Below are 18,401 nucleotides of genomic sequence, written 5' to 3' on the forward strand. Positions count from 1 at the left end.
GATACACTCGTACACTCGGACCCAGGTGGCGTTACACGAATATCTTGGTGAAATTGTGCTGCCAAATGCAAAACTTGGGACCCTTCTTTCATCATTTTCATGGGGGAATCATTACCCAAGCTACATGCTCCACGCAGGGGAAAGTATTTGCTCCCCAGTGCTTTGCTTTCAAGGTTCACCAGCCACCACTGCTAAGGGTCTCCAAGACTGGCTGACTGACTGTAACTGATAAAGAACCGAACAAGGATTGTTGTGTTGTAGTCGATTATGGCCGCTACCAACAATTATAAGTACATTTTATCGGTATTTTCGCTGGCTACGAGAGGTCCGAGGGTTCTACTTAACTCTATATAATAGTAACATTGAAAATTCATTTATTGAGCACTGAAAATCCATAAGGGTAATTAGATGCTTACAAATCAGCCAGGGAAAACAAATTAATGAAACAGATATGTATTTGAACTTTTCTAAATGAGAGGAGCTGTTGGAGAAGACTGAGTTGGAGTATGCCAAACCTCATTCCACCAGTTCCCCCAATTCAATCTTGCCGGATTTACCAAAGGGGCAGTATGGGATGTAAACTCACTTGTCCTTTGAACTCCCCTATAGTAGTGCTGTGGTGTAGGGGAGGGAGTTCACCGACGCAAGCCACGCACAAAGGTGGTAACTCCCCTGTTGCTCACTCAGTGATATTTTTGTGAGAATGTAAACTTTAGTCAATCTTTTTCCTACAAATACCTACTATATTCTTAAAATTCGTGTTAAAATGTATACTTACTCACTTATTGATGGCATTCTTGCTAAATGTCCGTTGGACCAAAAGATCATAAATGCTCGGATTTTCCCCTATCTTATTTTCCAAAACAAACCAATTCCTTAGTTGTGGGCTCGCCAGAATCCCATATTACGTCTGGATAATAATAACAGGGAATAACACTCCTGGTGCCTGTATTGGTCCTAACTCTTTTATCCCCTTCTCTACCGAAATTTTGAAATATGTACCTATCATCTCCTTAGTAAGATTGGGCTTTTCAACAACAGAACATGGCCTTCAATTTTCTGCATCTTTAATTTTTTATGTTAATAAATTTTTTTAAAGCATTGAAGATAAGGGGTTGTGAGTCAGCTAAGGTGGCCCCCATATCCTCTACCTGACACACACCAGAAAACCCCCACTGCTCACAGTTTAAGTACATTATAAAGGTTGAAGGGAGGATTCAACCACAATACCAAATAATCAAATATCGAAACATTCTAGAGATAAAATGTCAGAAAAATAATGTATTATCCCATGAATCGTCTCTTTATACAATACAGCTTAACCAATTCATATTCAACAATTTATGTAGCATATCAAGTTTTCACCTAAATAAAAATATCTTATTATAAACTGATTGAAGGCATCTGTAAGAGTAAACGCCTCCTTCAGATTTCCTAACAGAAGCCGAGAAAGTCTCAATATTAGCAGCCAAGGCCAAAATTAGCAGCCAACAAGTGTTTCGCAGGAGACCTGCTTCTTCTGGGCCTACGGTCACAAGAAAAATGATCCTTGCTCCTCCAAAGACATATGCCAAAAACTAATCTTCTCTGCATGAAAATGGTGTTCGATTTGATTTCATGGGTAAGTCAGTCTTACAATTGTCTCACATAGAAAGGCAATCCACCACTAGAAGTTGCATCTCTTCATGCAGCTCCGACTCACTTACAGCAGAATCCTGAAATCAGTGTAAACAGTTATCGCTAGTGCTGTCCAAAGCTAGTACATACTCTCTACCTTATAGCAGATACATAGTGTGTTGTGCCCAATCTAGGAACTGCAGGCCAGTCTTCTGAGACCTATCCCATTCATCAGGATGTCAGGACACCATCCTGCCTTTCCGGCATGACACACATCGGCTGAAGACATTCATCTGTGACAGTCACCCCTGATTTGTAGACTCTTGGGGTGTATGTGGATGCAGAGCTCCCCAGAGACCAGGAATAACTCGCTCATAGATGCTGTTAATTGTTGACCCGTTTAGCCTTCTTAGTTCTGAATACCTACATTAACTTTAACAGGTTAGTTCATTAAGCTCCTCTCTCTGGTACTCTGCTGTGGGACATCAGATTTTTGGACTTTAAATGTCAGTTCCATGGTTTTCTACTTGGAAGGTGCTTGTTTTCCTCTTTCAATATACATCAGGACCAGATTATCTTCCTTTTTCCCAGCATTCCTTACAATGTGTTGGGGAATATGAGAGGTGGATTGTTGCTGTCAGGTACACTCCTCTGCTCTTCATATACTTTCCAGCTCTGCATAAGGCGGTTTGTGTTCCCACTTATTACTCTCGTTTGGTTAAGGCTAATATGGGTATTGCTTCCGGTTCACATTCAACAAGGCAGCAATGGCTTCTAAAGCTCTGCTCTTGGGCGTTAGTCTACTGAGAATCCCGAATATTGAGGACTGGCCCACTGATTCTACTTTAAGCACTTTTAATTTGGACCAAGTTACAGCATATCAGCTGGCATTGCTGCCAGGCATTGATTTGTCAACCATACAATAACTGTGTTCCCTCTGAGTTTTGATTACTTTAGTCTATCCTTCGTGCATTCTCAGGAAAGACGTGCTACTGTGATCTTGAAGGTTGTTTGTTTTTTAGTATTCCTCGTTTGCATCCAAAAAGAAAGAAGAATGGCGGGTTGCCTCATCTTTTACTGATGTGTTTTTATTGGGATTTCTATAAAGTAATTCTACATAAGTATTGCATAACAAATGGCATACTGAAATTGGTATAGCCTAGACCAAAGCAAATGCAGCCAGGAACTCTATAATTGGTTCAGTAGCCGCATCAATTTAACCTCCAATCCTCCTCTTGTATCAAGAATGCTGGATTCATATCCAGAAACAAAGCATTGCTTCAACATTACAAATGGCTATCCAATGTCAAGACTTGTAACAGCCATGTTATGACATAGAAACGTAGATGAATAATTCTGCATGTTCTCATCAATACCCAATAAAATTAACAGTACCTCTCTTGTGGCACTGAATAAAAACAGCTTAGAGAAAAGCTGACAGCTTAGAAAAGACTGCAGTAGAATTTATTTATTGAAGGGCAGTCGCTACTATTTGAGAAATGAGCTTCATCTTCATGGCACAATTTAGGTGGCCTCACTTCTCTTAATATTTATTTTGGAGTTAAATATTTGTTGTTGTTGTTATTTTTCACTTTTCTTTACAATGAAATGTCCCAACTGCGGAATTTATCTAAGGCAAAACATAGTTAAAATACAGTTGTATAAAGGGATAGGGGACTTATTAAATTACCAGGTGTCCCCCACCTAAAACAGGTTTACAGAGACACAAGCAAGCCTCTGAAATGGGAATTAATAATCCATTCTGTCCCATCCCGTATCTCTCGGATCTCTGCAAAGCTGACAGAGGAACAGAGGAGAATTTGTAGGTGCTGCCTCTGTTTCAGCGCAGACCTGCACTGACGGGATTCCAGATGTGGCTGACAGCTGCTTTCACAGAGCCTGACAAAGTGGTGCCTGCTCCCTTCTCCAATGGGGAGCACAGCTGTGGCTGCACACTTGGAGGAAACCTGCAGGGGGTGGCATGTGAGTGTGGCAGGGGGCCATGTGGCCACTTTATGCTGGTACGGCTACTGGGAGTGACTTAATGCCAGGTATTTATGAATTTTATATATTAGCCCGGATGGAGGCGAGAGAGATATAAAACGTGGTGGGAGACGGTGGCAGAATGCCTGGTATTTTTTTTTTTTTTTAAATACTTGGGCAAGGGAGAGTATTTTCGAGGGTGTTGTATGAGGGAGGCAGGATGTTAGGTATTATCTTTGTATGTGTGGTAGGGAAGGCCACTTAATGGGGGTTTCTAGAAGATCAATAGGCTTACACAACTTTTAAAGTACTGTTGCGTGGGTTGTGAGCTGAAGGAGATGTGGAAACCCAGGATGGGGTAACTTGCGGCGTTCTCACCAGGTTATGTTACCCAGAATCCTTTGCAAACCTCAAAATTTGGCAAAAAACACGTTTTCCTCACATTTCGGTGTTAGAAAGTTCTGGAATCTGAGAGGAGCCACAAATGTCCTTCCACCCAGCATTCCCCCCCAAGTCTCCCGATAAAAATGGTACATCACTTGTGGGGGTAGGCCTAGTCGCAGCAACAACAAATGCCCCAAAACACAACATGGACACATCACATTTTCCCAAAGAAAACTGACCTGTTTTTTGCAAAGTGCCTAGCTGTGGATTTTGGCCTCTAGCTCATCCGGCACCTAGGAAAATGTAATATTATTGTGTGGCCGCGTTAAGGGAGCTCGAGCGTTTACTCGAGTCCCGAATGCGCTCGTGCGAGCGGAAAGGGGAGTTTTTGAAAGGGAGGAGCGGTTAACGAGGGTGACGGCACTGCTTGAGTGGGTCGATTAAACCACGCTCATCAAAACAAACCTGGTTTATTTGTGTTTTTTACAACATTCTTTTGGCGACGAGTTTTGGCCCCTACTCATTGACCTACCGAGCGGCGTTTTTTTTTTTTTCAGCAGGCTGATGTCCGAAGATCAGAATGACGAAGGAAGCTGTCTGTCTTGCCTTCCTGGAACAACGCCTCCTTTCAGGAGAAAGAGGCGTGGCGTGTTCTTTATCTTGAGAGCTGCTGTGCATATTTTTAAAGGGGAGTGTTTTAAGGCGAAGTCACTCCTGAAACTGCCAGTTTCTGCCTGTGATCTTAAAGGAGAAGTCACCCATTAAGCTCCTGTATTTTTACAACTAAAGGGGAGTGCGGCAAAAGGAAAAGTCATTGTGAAGCTACCAGTTAGCAAGAATTTAAGGGGGAAACCACCCTAGAAGTTGCTAGTTCTTGCAATTAGCTGCTGGTTTCCTGAAAATTAAGGAAGAAGTAATCTCTGAAACTGTGATTGTTGGCGGTGAGCATTTCTGTATATTTTTTTTATGTGACTTAATTTCAACGGTGTGCAACGATAGATATTCTTCGTGTGTTGGAGTCATCAACGTGGATAAGGGTGAAACACTTCACAGCATTGCAAAGATCTTCTTTGCCTGGGATTTGTATACTGGAGTGTGGGCTCACCTATTTTTGTGAGCAATGGAGCACGTCTCAATTACTGCACCACCTAGTTTTCTTATACATCCAGGTACGCCAGCAATCCAGTGGGAGGACTGGATAGACATGTTTGACAACTATTTGTTGGCGTTGGACAGTGAAGAGTTTTCTCCTGCACGTAAAAAAGCGATTTTATTGAACTGTCTAGGATCAGAAGCGCAGAGATTGTTCAAATTTATGCCAGCGGCTACAGACAATGGGGCACGTATTTCAGATGAGTTTAGGGAAGCTAGATTAAGATTGAGCAACAGGTTTGCTAAAGAAACCAATGTGGTCTTAGCAAGGTACAAGTTTTATACCCAACCACAGAGGGTGGAGGAGTCTATTGAAGAATTTGTATCCAGATTACGGGAGCTGTCAGTTAAATGTCATTTTGGGGAGATGTGTGACAAGATGATTAGGGATCAATTAATGATTCAATGTAAGAGCAGAAAGATTCAAGAAAGGCTGTGGGCTGCTAAAAATCCTTGTTTGAAAGATGCTGCTGACATGGCGAAAGTTGTGGAAGAGTCGGAACTTTGCATGAAAGAGATGGGAAGATATGGCAATGGGAGTAGGGAGCAACAAGTCTTCCAGGAGGTTGTGGGAGACATGGGAAACAAAAGCAACAGTGTGGCTTTGGTAGAGAAGAAAACACTGGATCTTCTGAAAACCCAGAAAACGAATGCGAACAAGAAGAAGTGTAACAGATGTTGTAGTAGTTTACACAGTAGTGATTTTAAGGGGTGTTTTGCAGTGGGGAAGGAATGTAGAAAGTGTGGGCGCAAAGGTCATTATGCACATATGTGTGTTGAGTGGTCAAAGTCAAAAGGAGTGGCGGTTTGTGAGGAGAGAGATGAGGTGGTGGACCGCATTCTTAGCCTAGGCGAGGATGATAAAGGTTACTGCGGTAAGAGAGAAAGTAGGCCCAAAGCATGGTTCACTGTTGGAAAAGTGAGTGTTGAGCTGATGGTGGATACTGGATCTAAGTACACAATAATTCCCAAAGATATCTTCATGAAGAATTGGCCTCAGCTTGAATTGAAGTCTAAAGACATCTGTCCTGGGGGCTACCAAGGGGAGGAGATTGAGATCTTGGGTTTCTTTCCAACTGCCATAGGCTTCAAATCAAGAGAAACCTTCAGCAAAGTGTATGTGGCCGAGTCCGGGCCACCAATTTTGGGTTGGATGCACCAATACGACTTGAATATAATTGTGAATCCCAGAGGTAAGGAACAAAGCTTGGTAGTGGATGACGGAGATGTCAATGCGATCCTGGAGGAAGTGGGGGAGGTGTTTCGAGAGGAGTTGGGAGAGTTAAAGGGCTATGTCCATAAGATTCGTATGAAGCAAGGAACCGTTGCGGTGAAACACAAACTGAGGAAAGTACCTATTGTTGTTAGAGAAGAGGTGAGCAAGATGTTGAAGGATATGTTGAAAGAGGGGGTGATTGAACCGGTTGAATCTCCAGAATGGACTTCTCCAGTGGTCATTACGAGGAAATCAAATGGACAATTGAGATTTTGTGTGGATCTCCGCAGTGTCAATCAAAACATAGTGACAGACAACTTCCCTCTACCGAACATCAATGAACTCATTATGTTGCTTAATGGAGGAGTTTTTTTTCTCCAAATTAGACCTCAAAAGCGCCTATCACCAGATACGACTACACCACAATTCATGTGATGTTACAGCATTCATCACCATGGATGGTACTTTCCGTTTCGTTAGAATGCCCTTTGGGTTATCATCGGCTGCAAGTGTTTTTCAGCGTATGATGACAAATGTTTTTGAGGGTTTCAGTAATGTCTTATTCTTTCAGGATGACATTTTAATTTTTGCGTCAACTATTGAGGAACATAACCAAATTTTAAGGAAAGTATTAAAGAAACTTTTGGAGGTGGGACTAATGTTAAGAAAAGAGAAGTGTGTTTTCTTGACCAAAGAGATTGAGGGGGTCATTCCGACGACCACGGAAGCACCGCCAACAGGCTGGCGGTGCTTCCTTTTGTATTCCGACCGCGGCTGTGAAGCCGCGGTCGCCCAGCCGGGTCCGGCGGTTTCCCACCGGATTACCCCCGGCTGGGAGAATCCTCCATGCCATGGGGATTCCGACCCCTTCCCGCCAGCCTGTTTCTGGCGGTTTTCACTGCCAGAACCAGGATGGCGGGAACGGGTGTCGTGGGGCCCCTGGGGACCCCTGCACTGCCCATGCCACTGGCATGGGCAGTGCAGGTGCCCCCTAACAGGGCCCCAGAAAGCTGTTCACTGTCTGCATTGCAGACAGTGAAAATCGCGACGGGTGCAACTGCACCCGTCGCACCCCTGCAACTCCGCCGGCTCCATTCGGAGCCGGCTTCATTGTTGCAGGGCCTTTCTCGCTGGGCCGGCGGGCGCTCCTTTGGCGGGCGCCCGCCGGCCCAGCGGGAAAGCCAGAATGGCCTCAGCGGCCAAGTGGCGGTTCCCGTTTGGCTGGCGGCTACTGCCGCCAGCCAAACTCGGAATGAGGGCCTGAATGTTTGGGACACACCATTTCGGGCAAAGGAGTTAAACCAAAAAAAGATTTGTTGGAGGCAATCAAACTCTCTCCGTCACCAAAGAACAAAGATGAGTTGAGGTCCTTTATGGGTCTCATTGAATACTACTCCAAATTTGTTCAGAATTTCGCTGACAAAACAGAGGGGTTGAGAATATTGTTGCGCAAAGGTTGTAATTTTGTGTGGTCAAAAGTGCAGCAAGAATGTTTCGATAACATAAAGCAAGAGGTGTGTATTGCAAAGATTTTAGTAGCCTTTGAAACATTTTCTCCCACTATACTGACTGTGGATGCTAGTGTGTCTGGTGTAGGTGCTGTTCTGTCTCAAGTTCACCGCGGTGAAGAGAGGACGGTAGCTTTTGCTTCGCGCTCTCTCACTGAGAGTGAGAGGAACTACTCGGTGATTGAGCGGGAGGCTTTAGCAGCTGCATGGGCTGTAGAGTATTTTAGAACATTCTTGTGTGGTATTTCTTTTAAATTAAGAACTGATCATAAACCTTTAGTAAAGGTCTTATCAGCAGGTGGTGCGGGTAAGGGTTCTGCGAGGTTGGCCAGATTGGCAGCTCGCTTGCAGGAGTATGTATACAACGTGGAATACATTCAGGGATGGAGGAACATACAAGCTGATGCTCTCTCACGGATGGCTGTGGATTGGAAGTTGGTTGATGGGGAGGCACAATTGTTGAAGGGAGAAGAAGGAGCGGTGGCATTGGTGGAGGACTTGATACAACATGGAGTGGCGGCTTTCTCTAAAGAAGAGTGGTTGCAAGGTTTGAGGGATGACTCGGTACTGCAGTACGTGAATAAAATGATTGTTGAGGGAGGAAGGAGAGAGAGTGCTGTGGCAGTGTCTGTAAGGTCCTACATCAAGGTTCTGGATGAGTTGTTGTTGGGGGTCGGAGGTGTAATAATGAGGGGTGACAGATTTGTACCTCCGGAAATGTTACGTAGAAAAATCATACATTTGGCACATGAAGGGCATTTGGGACAAACACTGACTCAAAGAAGAGTTAAGGAAAACTTTTGGTGGCCAGGGGTCGATTTGCAAACTGCTCAATGGGTGGAAGAGAGTGTTCAGTGAAAGCTGGGAAACAAATCTTGGATGGGACATATTGAGGATCCAGGTGAAGCATGGCACACTATTTGTATGGACTTTGTTGGGCCACTGCCCGGTTTGGGCCACAATAAAAAATTTGCTTTAGTCGTGGTGGACGTGTTTTCTAAGTGGTTGGAGGTTGAGTTTATGAGGGAAGTGTCGACAAGAATTATTATTTCGGTATTAAAGGTTCTGTTCCAAAGAGAAGGGTGTCCCCATACACTCATTACTGACAATGGTACACAGTTGATCTCCCTGGAGATGAAGGAGTTTCTGTTAACCCATGGTATCACCCATAGGCGTACTGCACTTTACAATCCCCAAGCCAATGGTATTGTGGAACGTATGAATCGTATGGTCAAGGGTACAATTAAGTTGGCTGTGCAGGGGAACCAAAATGTTAGTTCTGTTGTGCAAGAGGCGATATGGGCTCATCGCACCACACAGCTGAGAGATAAGGGTAGAACACCATTTGAGTTCATGAGAGGGCGTAAGGCCAGATCAAAGCTAGTGCCTGGTTGGTTGGAGGGTGATCGAATCAAACCAAGGAATCAAGTGGAGATGCCACAGACAGGAGGTTACTCTGGTATACAAGTTGGCGATTGGGTGAAAGTTAAGGATGGACGTGTGGGTGCAGGTTGGACAAAGTTTTGCGGTCCTTTTGAGGTTAAACACGTAGGAAATTTTAATGTGGTTTTGGCGAATGGCACTAAATGGAACAAAAGGAGAGTGGCCTTATATGAGAAAGGCGGTGGAAGTGCAGGAAACGTAATCGTTACTAATGGAGATGGAGGATGCAGCGGATTTATGCTATCTGAGGGAGGTGTTGAGAGACAGGATGCTGACACTTCGCATTAGAATGAGAATAGCGCTGAGGTTTTGGAGGGACAAACTGGTGTGGAGAATGAAGAAAATAAGACAGAATTCAAGAAGGGGAGTGGTAGAGTGAGAAGACCTCCTGCTTATCTGAATGACTATGTGAGAGATGGCGGAAAACTGGATTGAAAACTTTTGATTTTAATATTGCTTGAAATGTATTTCCCTCTTTAGTTATTGGTTAATTCTTATGTTTTTCTTTAAACAAAAATAATGAAACTTTGCTTGAAATGTATTCCTTTTAGCTTATGTCGAGCTATTGGTTAATTTTTATGTTTCTTGTTTAATCTGAACAGTTTATAATTCTTTTTTAATATGTGGTTATTATTGTAGTATTCTTGTTAAAAAAAAAAAAATTGATGACGGAGGGGGATGTGTAATATTATTGTGTGGGCGCGTTAAGGGAGCTCGAGCGTTTACTCGAGTCCCGAACGCGCTCGTGCGAGCGGAATGTGGAGTTTTTGAAAGGAAGGAGCGGTTAACGAGGGTGACGGCACCGCTTGAGTGGGTCGATTAAACCACGCTCATCAAAACAAACCTGGTTTATTTGTAGTTTTTACAACAGAAAACCTAGCAAACCTGGACATTTCTGACAACTAGACACCTAGGGAAACCCAGGATGGGGTAACTTGTGGTGCTCTCGCCAGGTTCTGTTACCCAGAATCCTTAGCACACCACAAAATTTGGCAAAAAAAAACTGTTTTTCCTCAAATTTCGGTGATCAAAGTTCTGGAATCTGAGGGGAGCCACAAACTTCCTTCTACCCAGCATTCCCCCACATCTCCTGATAAAAATGGTACCTCATTTGTGTGGGTAGGCCTAGTGCCTGTGACAAGAAATGCCCCAAAAAACTACGTGGACACATCAAAATTATCAAATACAAAACTACTTGTGTTTGCAGGGTGTGGGGGGCACATGCGTTTTTGGTCCTGGGCTCAGAAGCCATCTAGGGAAACCTACCAAACCCAGACATTTCTGAAAACTAGACATCCCAGAGAGTCCAGGGAGGTGCAACTTGCGTGGGTCTCCCAGTGTTTTCTTACCCAGAATCCTAAGCAAAACTCAAATTTAGCTAAAAAAAAAAAAAAAAATCCCCACATTTCTGTGTGGGATCAAAGCACTGGCACAAATTTCCTACCACCCAACGTTCCCCTCAGTCTCCAGATAAAAATTATACCTCGCTTGTGTAGGTGGGCCAAGTGCCGATGACAGGGAAGAGCCAAAAACATGTCTAAATTGAGGGGGAACCAAAGTGGGTCCAAAAGGGCAGTTTAAAAAAAAAAATGTTTTAGGCTTACATGTGGGGCAGAATTTGTATCGGTATAGATGTGACAATGCTGGGTGTTAGGAATTTGGTGGATTCCGGAAGATTCTATCACAAAAATGTGGGAAAAATGTGTGATTTCAAGCAAAGTTCGAGGTTTTCAGGGCATTGTGGGTAAGAAAATGGTGCGTGGTGCATTGAAGCACACCACCCTGAACTCACCCTGATATTTAGTTTTCAGATGTGTCTAGGTCTCATGGATGTTTCTACATGGCAGCGCCCCAAAGTCCAAAAAGGCCAGCCCTCACCATTCCAAGTGGGACGATTTTGAGAGTTAGACAAGCTTTAATGGCCCAAATGTAAAACCAAAACCCAAAATAATCCAATGATCTTTTAGTGGGCGGGGGGAGAGGTGAAAGACTGTTACCCCCTTCAGTTGGGGTGGGGGCATTGTCATGCCCATACTAGTCGGTAGCCACCAGTGCACTTTTTAAAACATTTTTTTTATTACCTGGCATTTAGTGGGCTTTCTGCTCACCCCCCCTCCACCCCACCACCCAGTAAGTGGATCGGGGGTAATTGCCCCATCTGCCCACCGGGGGGCAGAACAACTTTGTCCCGAATTTATTTGAGATGGGGGTATGGCCATAACCCCACCCTCTTTTTTACAATGACAGTTAGCAGTGAGAGCAAACTATTCGAGAATTACTCTGTAACAGACTGCTTAACCTTGGTGTCCCCTTGTGCTCTCTTCGTGTGTTTTTGTTGCTGTTCATAGAAGAAAAGTTCTTACTCCTGCAGTGTCTAACAACAGGGCAAAGGGGCATGTTGTTGAGAGAACTACAACCATTTCCAACAACGAACTGCGATCTGCGCTGTACTTCCTCGTATTTACTGGTGAGTTGCCCAATGTTGTGCTCTTAGGATCAGAATGATAATTTATTTTCAAGTGTCTCAATAAAGCCTTAAGAGAGCAACATATCTATTGATTAAATGAGAAAATAAAGAAAGCCCACTAATGTTGAGAGAATCATCCTCCAGATCTGAAATGAACTTTTCAAATTAAATTTGCGAGTCACAGGCAACAGCCATAATCAGTTTAACAAGAAGGATCAGATATACATTGAACAGGTCCATACTAAGGGATCCTGCAGGTCAATGCAACCGATGCAAAATAAAAAGGGGGAATTAACACGTTTTAGTAAGGCTCAGAATGGCATCAACTAGAGCACTCCCATATCTGCCAATTGTCCAACTAAGATGTGGTGGATGGTTCCTAATACAGCACAGAGATGACAGAGTATGATAGTGCAGATACCACTGCCAACAGCTAAGTGAAGGAGCTCATCCACCAGGGCAGTTAGGATGGAGCACTCTTCATACTCGCCCTAAATCCGGCTTGGATGGGTAACAGGAACCAGTATACCGCAATGTTTTCCTGAAATGTGCTAGTGATTACCTTTTCAAGCAGTGCAGCAGTCTATGGAAAATTATAGCTAGGGCAAAAATTGTTATGATCACCAGGGTCAAGGGGCAGCTTTTTACAGAGAGAAATTAATGACACACTTGAAGTTCAATGCAATCCTCCTTAAGCTATTGAATTATGCTTTGCGATTCCAGAGGCTCTTTCATAATACATGAGCAGATGTCTCTAGGCAGGCAAAAAACAGAAGTGCTCTTAACAGAGGCAATGTATCAGCTGCACAAGTCAGCTCAGAATTTTGAGATGAGGACTTACCAGCGAAGAATACCATCTCCTGCTTTCAAAGCAAAATTGTGGACTGGTGGACTGTCCTTACTAAAGCTTAGAATTGTCAAGTATGGATAAGGCATTGTCTCCAGCCACCAGGTTATTTCCCCATCCTGTATTTCTTAGTTCCTTATTCTTATACGTTCTTACCACTGTACCATTTTCGCAGACTCATTCCCCCGTACCAATCACCTTGCCAGTTTCTCTGCCCCTATTCTCCATCCCAAGTATTATCCTCGTTCCTAAATTCCTAACCCTGTCCCAAGTACTATTTCTTATCACCCCACACAACACAGTCCATTGTGAAGGAACATTGTAACATAAAACCCATGCCATTTTTCATTCCCTGTATATGAGACCTGCTAGATTTCTAATTTAGCCAAAAAAACACCTAAATTAGTCACTAAGTTAATATAGGCCTGGCAGAGGACTTTATGTCCGCCAGGCTGGGACTACTCCGTCTGCCAAATTTATAAATGACTGCCAGAAGGCAGTGGCAGGAACCAGTGCCACAGCAGTTCCTGTCCATGCATTTTACTGTTTGCTACAGGGCTGTGTCGGAAGAATTTTAAGCTGGGTGGGTGGACACGTAGTCCTTTATCAGAGGGCCCTTACTCCCCAGGGCCGTCAAAAGAGGAATACTCATGGTGAAGACAGTGTAGTCTCTGCCGTGATTAAGCCGAAGGCCATTGCAACGGAGTATCCTACCACCAGGAATTAAATCGGGCTTATAGTGTCCTAGTTACCAGGGATTTGAGATACTAAACTTAACTCAATGGTATTCAGTTAAAAAACATTCACATTTACATCTGTTACCTTTCATGGGTCTGACTAGCACTGTCCGGTATGAGGATCCTGTTCACATAACCGGGTTCTTTAATAATACCAGCTGAAATATAAGAATTAAAAAAATATATAAATACACTTCTTTGATGCATAATTGTAAGCATGCAGTGTACTTACCAGGGGAGGGAACTGCATACCAGAATACTACCAGCTTTGAGAGGTCTTGAAAGGGTAGCTCCATAAATCGCCCACTTACAGCATATGTTCTCCTTTAACATTTAATTTGTCACCCACCATTGCAGGTGCAACATATTGCACCTACTCTTGTTAGGTTAAACACTTGTTTCACCTATTGTTGCTATCACTGATTTTTGGGGACCCAACTACATTATGGCCCTCATTCTGACCTTGGCGGGCGGCGGAGGCCGCCCGCCAAAGTCCCGCCGTCAGGTTACCGTTCCGCGGTCGAAAGACCGCGGCGGTAATTCTGACTTTCCCGCTGGGCTGGCGGGCGGTCTCGTTCAGACCGCCAGCCAGCCCAGCGGGAAAGACGCTTCCACGATGAAGCCGGCTCGGAATCGAGCCGGCGGAGTGGAAGCTGTGCGACGGGTGCAGTTGCACCCGTCGCGTATTTCACTGTCTGCGCAGCAGACAGTGAAATACATGTAGGGGCCCTCTTACGGGGGCCCCTGCAATGCCCATGCCAGTGGCATGGGCACTGCAGGGGCCCCCAGGGGCCCCGCGACCCCCCCTACCGCAATCCGGATCTCGGCGGTCCGACCGCCGGGATCTGGATGGCGGTAGGGGGGGTCAGAATCCCCGCGGCGGTGCAGCAAGCTGCGCCGCCGCGGAGGATTCAATGGGGCCGCGGTACACTGGCGGGACCCCGCCAGTGGTGCCGGTCCGACCGCGGCTTTACCGCCGCGGTCGGAATCCCCATTGAAGCACCGCCGGCTTGTCGGCGGTGCTCCCGCGGTCCTCCGCCCTGGCGGTCAAAGACCGCCAGGGTCAGAATGAGGGCCTATTTCTTTAATAAGGGGAAAGTTATCTGCAGGATGAGAGGCAGCCACAATACTCAAAAGCTAGATGCTATTGAGTGCTACACCACATGAATAAGAGTAGATATCTGCAAAAACACAGTTTTCTATTTCACTTCAAAGCTGCACTGAACACTTCAGTTATAACACCATCTCCAAGCATGTTTGGGGGCAGTGCACAGTGGTTGGTGGTTGGCTGCAGGTTAGCAAAATATTAAAAAAGGAATACTTAACTCACAAAAATGTGGCCCCCGTTGACGGATTTGCATGAAATTCCATGTACTAAAGGTAAGTTGAACATGCTGAGGGTCTGCCGCATGTGATACAAATCCTTGACATAGCACCAAAAGTATTAACAATTTAAAGGCTTTTTTTCAGCCCACCCACCCCTTTAAACAGATATTGCTAACGGCCTATGAAATACCAAGCAGATTCATTAACCAGCATCAAAGTTATAAGTTATTAACACTGATTTTGCCACACCCTATTTAACTCTGCATGTCCTTGCACGGAACTCAATATATCAAGAGTAAGCTAAAAATGATACTGTTCTGACAAATTTCATGCAGATCTGTGAGAAGGCACAACCGTTATTAGCATAGCAATAATTTTGGCATCACCTTTTACATTTGCTTTGACTTGATTAAACTGAATAAAATAGGACATAGCAACAGGAAACTAAACATGCTAAAGGTTTGTCAAACTTCATGCTGATTTATGAAACAGCTTTTTGTCCCCTTGTAAATGTGTCCCCTTAATGAATCAGCATAAACACTAAAACTGAGCTGAACATGCTAAATGTCTGCTAACTTCCAAGCAGATTAGACAAACAGTAATAAAATGATAAGAAAATCAACATATATATTATTATGTATATGGGTAGTTACATTTACCATTGTGTTTCCATGGGAAATGCCTTTTTGTGTTGCTAATAACTTTGGCGCTGTTTAAGAAATCCCTACAAAACTTTCCAAAAAAAGACTACTTTTTGACTACTGTGCACATGGAAGGTTTCAGGGTGACTCATCAAGAAGGGGCCAAGAAAAAGGGGGGGGGGGCCAAAACTTGTTTTCCCCATTCATTTTTCGATAGGAACCATAGACAAAACTACAGCCCAATCCGCTGAAAAGATTTACACCACATTTGGCAGAAAGCTAGATCCTGGTCCAGAAAGAGTGCTTTTTGTAATTTGGAATAAATCCATCCAGTAGTTTTTCAGCAATTCATGCTAAAAATAAAATCTAGAGACGCAGAGCTGACAGATCTCAAGCTGAGATCTGATTGGTTGCCATCACATCAACCAGTAAGTGGTGGCAGTCATCTTAAGAATCGGGATTCAGTCCTGAGTCCTAAGCAAAAAAAAAAAAAAAAAGGCATGGGGGCAGGGTAGGGATACCATGACCACCCAGGGACCCACCTTGGGACATAAACATTTTTTTCAAATAATGTTACAAATTTGTGGAGGATCAGTGAATCTGCTGCACAATTTATAAAAAAAAAGGCAGATCTTTTTTGAAAATACTGCTTGGGTGGGCCAGGTCCCTGGGGCAACACTGAGGCTCTCTAACTGGTTGGCCGCATAGGGAGCAAACTCTGTACTCCTGCCATTACAGGACTTGTCACTTTGGTCCTCAACCTTGAAATATGTAACAAAAAGAGTCAATAGCGAATAAAGGTTGCATCCCATGACCCCCTGTCTGAGGTGAGAGGGCCTTAAAGGACCTACCAAAGAACAATATTTTTAGAAAGGGATATTTTTTCACAGGGTTCACATTTCTACAGTAGGATTCCCAGGTCCCAGAACAGACTATGAGTTCCATGAAATCTAGCCAAATGCCTGCAATTTTGTGGCAATAGGACCTGTTCCTTTGCCCAAAGGTCATGCCTAGGAAAGGTTAGCCACCTGAAGAGGGTGAGGGTCAGTACCTAGCCGGATGCCAGGCTCTTCAGCTCAACTCAGCAGCACATGGCCAAAGGCCATATGCGGCAAGGGGTGGCAACACTCGAAGGGTAGGGTGCAGGGTTGCACCATTGGCTACCCTGGAGTCATGCAGTCATACCCTGTTTTAGATAGCTAAAGGCCATGTGCTACCAGGGTTAGCCGCCTACAGCAGTTTTGGCACAGGGCCCGCAACCAAAGTCTGTGTACAGGGACGGTTAGCTATAAACAGAAGGTGCAAAGTCCAAAAAACAGTTCCTTATGCAGTATGATACAAAAATACAGAAATACAATGAGAAAAAACAAAGGTTAAAGTGAAGTTATTGTTAGCTTTGTTTATAAGACCATTAGATATATTTATAAAAACCACTGACATTCACAGAAAAAAAAATAGTTATAATGCAGTTAAGGTTATAAAACAAAACTTTAAAACACTGAAAATCACAAGTTGTGTTTCAGGAAACAAGCCATAACTTGCATCTCCTTTATGTACTGCTAATGACCTCACATATTACATCTCTCGTGATCATGTTAAATGACATAATTGATATTTCTGATGACACCTCGAATTACATTACATATGACATCACCCAATGGTACCAATACTCTGATCATTTCGGCTCAACATACATACTTTTAAGTATATCATTATTTACTTTGTGTGCCGCATAAACTACAATGATAACTACTGTTATATTAGTTACACAATTATTAAACCACGTCATATGCCTATAAATACGTCATATAATGATATGAAACCACTACTATAAAAAAATAACTCTTTTTTGCACATTAGACATGTAGGACTTGACCATCATTTGCGTGGTACACCACAGATTTTTGTCTTATCTATTTTTACTAGCTGTAGAATTTTATGCACTATACCCCTGCTAATTACTGACTGTTTTCCCACTTAAAACATAATGAAATTGGTACACACCTTATTAGCATGTTTAACTTACCTGCCAGTCCTTAGTGTATGCTACAAAGTGTTTAACTTACCTGCAAATCCTTAGTGCATGGTACAAAATGTACCTAGTCAAAGAATTCACCAACCCAGCAGTAGCCTTCAATACCATCATCCCCTCACAGATCCCTTGCACCAAACTTTTACTTTTTCCACAACAAAGCACTCAACATCTACACCAACTTCGCACCCCAAAACCACAGCAGAGTACATCATCTCTCACCTCCCCACCATCAACACAAGCACCCACATACAAATGAACTGGAGCACTCTCACCACAGATGACACTGCCAGAATCATGCACACCATCCACTTAGGATCCCCGACACACCCCTGCCCTCACCCAGTGTAAAACTCGGGAAGCACACTGATCAGCGCCAGCCCAACCACCAACTTCAACTCCTCTATCCTCAGCAGACACTTCGTGGACAGCTACAAACACACAGAAGACACAGCTCTCCTAAAGAAACAGCAACTACAGGCCCATCTCGCTCCTGTCCTACCTAGCCAAAGTCCTGGAGAACGAGATCAACAAGCAGCTCTCTGACCATTTTGAACAGCACTACCTCCTCAACTCCACCCCGTCAGGGTTCCACAGGCAATCACAACATGGAAACCGCCCTCATGGCAGCAAAAGATGACATCCAGTTCATCATCGACAGAGGAGAAACTACCACTCTCATCATGCTGGACCGCTCTGTGGTTTTCAATACCATTTCCCATGACACCCTCATCATCAGATTTCAGGACTCAGTTGGATCTCCTCCTTCTTCTGCACAGGACACAATGAATCAGACTCTCCACTTTCACCTCCAAACACAAGAACCTTGTCTGCGGTTGTCCCCTAGGTCTACTCCCTCAGCCCAACCCGGTTCAATGTGTACATGGCACCTCCCATACATGGCACCACTCACTCTCCTCATAAGAGCCCATAGCATTAACATTGTATCCTATGCTGATGACACTCAGCTCTTCTCCCTCACCGACACGAACCACACCACCAGGACCAATTTCACAGCCTCAATGTCTAACATGACCAAGTTGATGCA

At 44.1% G+C, this 18,401-nt stretch overlaps 1 protein-coding gene across 1 annotated transcript in view; it reads right to left on the minus strand.

Moving 5' to 3' along the window:
* Positions 1-18,401, minus strand: part of UBE2U (ubiquitin conjugating enzyme E2 U) — a 355,949-nt gene that overhangs the window by 171,361 nt on the left and 166,187 nt on the right. The window contains exon 7 of the mRNA XM_069232516.1: positions 13,440-13,512. Coding sequence (XP_069088617.1) covers positions 13,440-13,512 — 73 coding nt within the window. The remainder of the gene's footprint in view (positions 1-13,439; positions 13,513-18,401) is intronic.

This window comes from Pleurodeles waltl, chromosome 4_2 (assembly GCF_031143425.1).
Source record: "Pleurodeles waltl isolate 20211129_DDA chromosome 4_2, aPleWal1.hap1.20221129, whole genome shotgun sequence".
Taxonomy (NCBI): Eukaryota; Metazoa; Chordata; class Amphibia; order Caudata; family Salamandridae; genus Pleurodeles; species Pleurodeles waltl.